This window comes from Ursus maritimus, unplaced genomic scaffold, assembly GCF_017311325.1.
Source record: "Ursus maritimus isolate PB19 unplaced genomic scaffold, ASM1731132v1 scaffold_30, whole genome shotgun sequence".
Classification (NCBI taxonomy): Eukaryota; Metazoa; Chordata; class Mammalia; order Carnivora; family Ursidae; genus Ursus; species Ursus maritimus.
The window spans coordinates 9,921,013-9,930,266 of record NW_024425564.1 but is presented as its reverse complement, the minus strand read 5'-3'; the positions used below and the strand labels follow the sequence as shown (position 1 = coordinate 9,930,266).

Sequence of the window (9,254 nt, the reverse complement as noted above, 5' to 3'; positions counted from 1 at the left end):
AAAAAAAAAAAAATGATAAGGAAGAAGTAAGACTTTCACTATTTGTAGATGACACGATGCCTTATATGGAAAGCCCTAAAGATACCACCAAAAAACTACTAGAACTGGGGCGCCTGCGTGGCACAGCGGTTAAGCGTCTGCCTTCGGCTCAGGGCGTGATCCCGGCGATCTGGGATCGAGCCCCACATCAGGCTCCTCCGCTATGAGCCTGCTTCTTCCTCTCCCACTCCCCCTGCTTGTGTTCCCTCTCTCGCTGGCTGTCTCTATCTCTGTCAAATAAATAAATAAAATCTTTAAAAAAAAAAAAACTACTAGAACTAAATTTAGTAAAGATGCAGGATACAAAATCAATATACAGAAATCTGTTGCATTTCTATATACTAATAACGAAGTAGCAGAAAGAGAAATTAAAGAAACAATCCCATTTACAATTGCACCAAAAATAATAAAATACCTAGGAATAAACTTAATCAGGAGGTGAAAAACCTGTACTCTGAAAACTATAAAACATTGATGAAAGAAACTGAAGACAGTACTAACAAATGGAAACATATTTCAGGCTCATGGATTGGAAGACCAAATATTGTTAAAAATGTCCGTACTACCCAAACAACCTACAGATTTAATGCAATCCTTATCAAAATACCAACTGCATTTTTCACAGAAGTAGAACAACGACAAAAAAATTCTGAATCCAAAACCCATTTTGCCCCCGGGGGCTCAGATAAGGTTTATGGACCTGTATTTATTTTCCCCTCAAGTTAACAACAACAAACAACAATGAGAACAACAACAAAACAAAGTAAGTCTGTATCTGATCCTAGAAAGATTCAGGAAAGGAAAAAATAGGACTCCATGCAAATCACCTCCAGATTTCACTGAGCCGATTGGTCCACTCTTGGCTTTTACAGAAGGATTACAACATTGTGCAAGTCAATCTCTTTCTAAAATGGGCTCATCTTTTAACGAGATAATTCCCTTTCTTTTTTAGAACCCTCATTATTAAAACTTTTCTTACTTCAAAAGTAATACAAATAAATTATAATCAGTTGAATGATAGCGATAGATATGAAGAAAAATTCAAGGTTTCTCCCACCCCTCTCCAATCCTCCTTCTCCAGGTAACAAGCTCTGTTTTTCTCTGTTGTTGTTGTTGTTGTTTAACAAACATTTAGCATATAGAATGTCACTCATCACTTTTTAAAGCTAATATTCCATGAGTATATCATAATTGCACGTAACCATATCCCCACCATTGGAGCTTCAGGCTGCTTCCAGCACTTGGGTATTGCAACACTGATGCAAGAACTGCCTGGGCCATGCAACCTTCCATCCTCCTGTTTCCATACCCATAGAGCATATACCCAGCACTGGGGTTGCTGGGCTTGTTAATCTTAATGCATATCACGTGTGCCAGTGTGGCAACATACAGCCTCGCCAGCACCGAGAAAAGCAACGTACATATACAAAGCACTCTTTCCATGGCAGATGAGGAAAGCTTCACATGTGTTACCTGTTTTATACCGGCCATCTCTGTAGGAAGCACTTTTCACTTTATAGATGAAGAAACTAAGACACAGAGAGGCAACCAGTAAGTGGTAACGCATGGTAGCATCTCTCTTAAGAACACTCTCTTAATCAGTCTGCAATGTGGCAAAAAAAATGAATCTGTTGTGTTTTTTTAATCCATTGTTTTATGGAGTGGGCACTGAAGTTTACGCATAGTTGGTTTTGTTTGTTGCTGGGGCACACCACGCCACTGTGACCATTCTCTTCCATGTGTCCTTGTGTGCTGTGAACGGTTTCCTCTGAGGATATGCCTTGAATTGAAAATGCTGCTGTGTAGGGATGCACATCTTAATTTGACCAAATACTGCGGGTCGTGAAATTCTATCAGTTTATATCCTGCCGACAACATAAGAGCTCACACTGTTCCGTATGTCCTTGAGTCTTTGCTTATAATTTATAATTTTTGACAATCTGATGGATCTGAAATGCTACCTAATTGTGGACTTGATTTGTGTTCTATGATTTCACTAGAAAGGTTGAGCCTCTTGTAAGTCCATTAGCCTTTTAGTCTTCTTCTGTGATTTACCCATGATTTGCACTTATTGAAGCATTTTTCTATCGGGTTCTTTCTCTTATTGACTCATGGGAGTTTATTATAGCTAGTATCTCTGGTATATGTATGGCCTTTTACATTTTCATTCTATCTTTTAATATATAGGGTTTCAAAACACGTTTTCCTTCAAAGTCTGTGGCTATTATTTCCAAAGACCTCTGTCATCGTCAATGGGCATTGAATTTATCAATGAGTTAGTTGTATGAATTGATAGGATCATGTGGTTTCTCTCCTTCAATCTATTAATGTGGTGATTATGATCATTTATTTTCTAATGTTAAACCATAGTTGCATTCTCAGAAAAAAGCTAAATTTTGATACATATACGGTATATATAACATGGGTTTGATAGCCAAATAGGAATTCGTCACGAAGATCATTATTGTGCTGCACTTACGTTGCTACAGAAAGGTTAGTTGCATAGAGCGGTGAAACAAATAGGCCATTGGGCAAAGAGGAATCCTGACATTAGAAAGTAAAGAAAGTTTAGCTGTTGCCTATACCCTGATAGCATGATGACTGTGATGAAGTGCTGATGGAGACAGTTGCTAGGAATGTCAGGAGAGGCTGCTTACACATCAGACCTGCTCACATATAAAGTGAGTCATGTGTTTTCCTGGTAAGTATGCCTCTGCAAACACCTTCCTTCCTCATTACTATAACTAATACTCTACCAGCTCCGTTAATGACAACATTGTATGTCGGCTCCTCACCTTGACTCCTTGACTCTGTCTAGTTGGTAATAAAAACATCCCAGTCTTTTCATACAACTATACACACAAACAGAATATTATATATCTAATAATATATATTAAAACATTTGACATATAATATATGGAGATTATATTTTTGATGTAATATATATTCTGTGTGACATATAGTATATATTGATATATATCAGATGACTAATAATTATAATGTAATTATATAATTAATATGTATAATTAATAATATAACATAATTATATAATATTGTAAAAATATATAATATGTATGATAAACACATTAAATACACAAAGTATACATTTATACATATATAAAATGTAAATTAAATATATGTATATATAAAATATAATTATATATATACACATGTAAAATTTGACTTATTATTTATATTATTTTTTTTTAGGATTTTTGTGTCTATGTCTGTAAGTTACAGGGCTCTGTAATTCCCTATTCTTTGGAAGATTTGATATGAGATTGTCATTATCTATTCCTTGAGTGGTAGAATTTCTTCAAAAACTGACCAGGTCTCTTTTTATGTGGTGTATGTGCATGTTTTATTATCTGTGGGTAAATTCTAAATTCCTTATTATATTTTTTAATGTTAGGTCTGCTCATGTTTTCTTTTTTCTTTTGAATGAGTTTTACTAAGAACCATTTTTCTAGAAGGTTATTCCTGTTGTTATTTTCAACTTTATTAGTAGCATAAAGTTTATCATAAATTCTCAATTTTTAAATTTCTATATTCATTCCAGTTTTGTCTTCCTTTTTTCTCCTTTGATGAATCTTCTTAGAGGTATGTCTATTGCATTAATCTTTTCATGAAAGCTACTGTTGGCTTTTCCCTCTCCATTGCATTCTTATTTTCTTTCATTTCATTGGTTTATTGTTTAAACATTATTTTCCTTTAAAAAAAAATCTGAGTTTCTCTGTTCTTTCTCTTTTTTTTTAAAGATCATTTTTTTTATTTAGAAAGCACGTGAGTGGGGGGAGGGGCAGAGGGAGAGGGAGAGAGCATCTCAAGCAGACTCTCCACTGAGTGTGGAGACCCATGTGGGGCTCAATCTCACGACTCTAAGATCATGACCAGAGCCTACACCAAGAGTTGGACCCTCAACCGAATGAGCCACCCAAGCGCCCCATTCTCTGTTCTTTTTGTATTTTAAGCTGGATTGTTCGCTTCTTAATTTCCAGCTTTTTTCTTTTTCTAAAATAAGCACTTAAAGGCTATAAATTTTCCCAAAAATTCCACCTTAGCTTCATTGTATAAATTTTTATTTGTAGCACTTTATTATTACTCAAGTCTGTGTATCATCATATTATAATTTAGAAACATTTACATTTCCTAATATTGAGAATTGTTTTATTGATCTTTTTAAATTAGTTTCTAACCTAATTGTATTGAGGTGAGAGAACATGGTCCAGGCAATATAGATTCATTGGAATTTGTTCAAACTTGCTTTCTGACTAGACTTTACTCAATACATATGCCGTCTATACTGGAGGAAAGTGCATATTCTCTGTTTATTAATTGCTGAGCTTTACATATATTTATTAGATTGGGCTTGTTGGGTTGTTCAAATCTTCCATATCTTCCCTTTTTTGCCTGCTTGATCCATCAATTATGGAAAAAAAGAATGTTAAAATATCTCATGATGATTGTGGAATTGTCAGTTTCTCCTCGTGATTCTGTAGTTTTTACTTCGTATATTTTGAGACTATATTATCAGTGCATGCTTGTTTGGAATTAGGATATCTTCCTAGTGAATTATATATTTTTCTTTGTTAGGTAACCCTTTCCATCCTTAATAATACTTTGACTTAATATCATTTGATATAATTATATAACTGTAGCAGCTATATAACTATATTATCCATCCTTTAACTGTCAACCTATGTCTTTTTGTTGTGTCACCTACAAGCAATATGAGGTAGAATTTTAAAAATTCAATTTGATATCTTCTTCAAGTGGTATTGCCAGCCTGTAAGCATTATAATTTAACTTGGGTTTTCCTGAATCATTAAGATAACATAAATTGAAACCCCAAACTTTTTTGAGTCAGGCTCATGATAAGAACTTAATAGAATTTAATAAAGGGGTTAGCTACAAAGATGAGGATTAGGGTCATTAACAAGGAACAGTGAAGCAGCCAGGGCTAGGAATAGGTAGGCAGCCGTCACCTCCCTGGGGCCTCAGTAGCAGGTGGAGGCGTTGTAACTGTGGGAGAGCGTGACCAGAGGCAGAGGAAGGCAGACCCTCCAAGTGATAGGCAGTGGGGAGGGACTGGGTGCTAAATACTCTGGACTCCGCTCCTTTGTGCTCTGTGGTCTCCTCTAGTCCTTCCCATTGGCTCTGGAGAGAATAGTAACCATGTCAACTCTGGTTCGTTCTGGTCCTTGGCTCCTCTGAGTCTCTAAGATGGTGATGATGATGAAGATGATATTATTATTATTACTGCCACTTCCTGGGCACTTACCATATTCCAGGAATTTTACTGAGCACTGAGCATACATTAACTCATTCAATTCTCCCACCATCCTTTGTGACAGTTATGACAATTTCTACTTCATATGTAACAAATCTGAGTCTTGGAGAGTGACTTGCCTAAGCTGTCACAGCTAGTAAGAGACGATGCCTGGGTTTGAGCACAGGCTGGTTTTGTTTAAATTAAACTGTGCTCTTGGCAACAAAAAAAAATGTGCCTTATGTATTTATTTACTTACTTATTTATTTTTTTCAGTCAATGTGACTCTGGATCCAGATACAGCTCACCGTGAGCTGATTCTGTCCGAGGATCGGAGACAAGTGACTCGTGGATGCCTCCAGGAGAATCTGGACAACTCTTCCAAGAGATTTAGTATCTTACCCTGTATTCTGGGCTGTGAGGGCTTCACTTCAGGAAGACATTACTTTGAGGTGGATGTGGGAGAAGGAACTGGGTGGGACTTAGGAGTCTGTCTGGACAACGTTCACAGGGACGTTGGTGTGATACAGAAGCCGCAGTCTGGATTTTGGGCCATTAGACTATGCAAAAAGAAAGGCTACTTAGCACTCACCTCTCCCATAACTTCCCTTTATCTGGGGGAGCAGCCCCTGGTTGTGGGGATTTTTCTGGACTGTGATGTTGGAGTTGTATCGTTTTACAACATGACCACTGGATCCCACATCTTTACCTTCCCAAAGGCCTCCTTCTCTGATACTCTCCGGCCCTATTTCCGGGTTTATCAACATTCTCCTTTGTTCCTGCCTCCCCCAGACGAGTAAGGAAACAAGTAAAATCTCCTTGGTTTAACTGGCATAGAAAATATAATGTCAGTCCCGTGAGGGCAGAAATTTGGTCTGTTTTCTTCACTTCTTGTACTTAGAACAGTGCTGGGCTTTTAGTGCTACTTAATAAATCTGCTTCGAATGAATGGAGAGAAACTGCAAGAATACCACAGATGGTCAGCCTGAGCTGGGGAAAGCCAGACAGTAGCAATGATCATACATTGTTTTCTCCATCCCCCCTCAGTGGGTTCAGAGCCTTGATTTCCAAGAGTCTTTGGGTGACCTGCAGGTGACCCAGAGGTCAGGAGGTCTGAGTTCTCCCAGTTTGTTCGATGCCGTAGGAACTCATGGGTGGGGGGTGAGGGAAAGCTGCAATTGTCTCTGCCAGCTGCAAGAAAGAGCAGGAAAACCAACATAGTGACTCTTCTCAGCACTGACATTTGATCATGCATCCGAACCGTACCCCTGGAGGATGCAGTGAGCACAGATGCCTCCCAGACCTAGGGAGCACTGCCTGGGCAGTAACACGTGCAGTATGAACGAAGAGTTAAAATCGGCCTACAGTGATACATTTCAAATGGGAAGGAGATTAAGAATAAAAACAAGTTTTCTTGGGGGACTCAGTACTGGAAAAGAAGTTGATATTTTCCAGACTACTAAGCCAGCTATTTTGAAATAGCTTAAGATCTCAGCAAATAGTTACCACTGGCATGATTGTTGGCAGACTTTGTTATGATTCTTCTATGATCAAATAGACCTTAGCTATACCTGGGTCTGTTTTGAAGAGAACATTCCTTCTCAAACCTAAATTATCATGGCTGAGTTGCCTAATGGCAAAATCACGGAGAAGTCAGCCAAGCCACAAACGACATAAATGACACAGGTGTGATGCCTGGGGCTTTAGAAACTCTTAGATCCTAGGGATGGTGGAAGTGTGGCTAGAAGGAAGCTGCCAGATTTGTGGAGGTGCCATACCAGCCCTGGACTCTCTGGATTTCCTGGACTTTCTACATTTTCTGGACTGTCTACATGGGAGAGACATGAACTTGCTTCAGCCGCTACCATTTCGGGTTTTCTATTCAGTGGAACTTAATTTAATCTTCCAGGGCGCAGTGAGTTGCTGTACCTTTAAAAAAAAAAAGTGGCCATAAAATCATCTACTCCCTCTATGTTTTGTTTCCATGTATTTAATTGGAATTCTGTAGCTTTCTGAATTTAATTTGTAGCTTTGAGTTTGTTTAGATTTTCATTCCCCTTCTTGAGTCAGTCAGGTCATTTTGCTTTTGAAAAGCAATTTATCAAAGTTTTCTAATGTATTTGCACATAATTCTTCAAATTACTCTCAAAACCATTATTTCCTGTATATGCTCTTTCAGGTTTCCATTTTATTTCTTGTTTTCTTTTTTAAAAACCTTTATTAGGGTAGCTAATGGTTTGTCTAATAGCGTAGCATTTCTTCCCCTTCAGAACTAGCAGAACTTATTTTTTGTTCTATAATTTGCCTGCACCCCAGTTTCTCATTTTATCTTTATTATCCTTATGGTTTCCAAAGGTTTATTTTGTTAATTAAAAAAAATTTTTTTAGTTGAATGTTTATCATCATTCTTTCTTGTTCAGCAATCTAAGTGTTTAAGGGTATAGACTTTTTTTCTGAGCAGGGTACTCAGCTCCAGGAACTGCCAACATTAGGAGGCCATCCTCACCGGGCAAGACCACATTCCAAGCTGTCGGATGGAGAAAGGGACATAGAAGTGAGCAAAGGGCCCACGGGCAACAGCTAATTTTTATGCCCCTTCCTAAAACCTACCGTACGGCTTCCTGCTTGCACTGCATTAGCCAGAACCAACGGGCAGAGGCGGTATCCTGTACGTATTTACTCGGAAAAGAAGAGGGCCCCCCTGGTGCCCCTTCCTCAGACCCTCTAGACAACGTCGCCCACTGCAGTTGCATGCAAGGTCAGGTGCGTGTGGTGTCCGTGGTGCTGCAGCAGGGGACCAGAGACAGAGCACAGCAGGAAGGAGAGGACAGCGACTGAGGGAGCCAGAGGACTGTAGATGACCAACCGACCCGGAGTCCGTGCTGAAGTAAAACCTCGCTCCTCAGCATGGCCTAGAAGGCAAATTCTGGCCCCACAGGCCTTGCCTTCCTGGATTAATAATCTACTTTTCCTGCCTCTGACCTTCCATAAATAGTGGTCTTCTCTTTGGTCCTCGACGGTGCCAAGGTTGTGGATTCCTTTGCTGTTCTGTTTCTATCAGGTTTCTGTAATAATAATAAAGTTTTCTTTCCTTTTTGAAACCAAAACGTGGCTGTTGTGAATCTTTTGTTCAGAACACACGCCCACCTGTTAACACCAGCCTGAAGTGGGAGTCTGTACTTGTTCTCTGGGGCTCCCAGGGAAGGGGAAGAATTACCAGCATCTGGAATTGGAAATGCAGGAAACTCCTCAGGCCCTTCATCCCAAATTCTCTTCTTCACCAGGAATAAAGAAGACAAAGATTGTTGTTCAGAAAGGTGTTTGATTATCATGTTAATGAGCATGTGGCCGAGAGAATCCGCTACACTCCTTGAGCTTATACTGAATTTGTCTGGACAAGTGAAAGTGATCCAACCTGTCTATTCTAGAGTCAGGTGTCTCATCACTCCAGTCCAGAGGCAGGGCCTGCAGTCTTCAGAGCTCATTCTCCTCCCCACCTGCCTTGCATCGCAGCCACCCAACCCTCTGTCTTTCTCCAGTGCCCAGTCTCTGTGAGGAGGACAGGACTGCTTTTGTTTGTTTTACATCTTGGTGCCAATCCGAAGTGCCTGCTTTAGTTTGTTGGACACCTGGATCCATTCAAGATCGTACGTGAAGCTTAAAAGTGTTCACCTTTCTATGGTACAGCGAGATCTATGTCTGATTTCTGATTTTATTTATAAGTGGGTGACACCACCCTTCTGGGCTGTTTCCTCAAGTGTAACACTGGGGCAGTAATCCCAGGCTCAGGTACAAAGCACCAGGTACGTAACACAATAAATAGGCCTTTTCTGTTAATTGATGTAACGATTGCAAAGCACTTTCATATACATGACCTGCTAAAGAGGACTTCTTGGGCCGCCATCATGTAATCTCTGTGGGATCCTGGGTAATTCAACCCCTTCTC

General features: G+C 39.3%; 1 protein-coding gene across 2 annotated transcripts in view; it reads left to right on the top strand.

Moving 5' to 3' along the window:
• Window positions 1–8,415, top strand: part of TRIM38 (tripartite motif containing 38) — a 19,409-nt gene extending 10,994 nt beyond the window's left edge. For both annotated transcript variants that reach the window (XM_040644894.1, XM_040644893.1), the window contains exon 7: window positions 5,585–8,415. In XM_040644894.1, coding sequence (XP_040500828.1) covers window positions 5,585–6,108 — 524 coding nt within the window. In that variant the 3' untranslated portion in view covers window positions 6,109–8,415. The remainder of the gene's footprint in view (window positions 1–5,584) is intronic.
• Window positions 8,416–9,254: the final 839 nt, after the last annotated feature.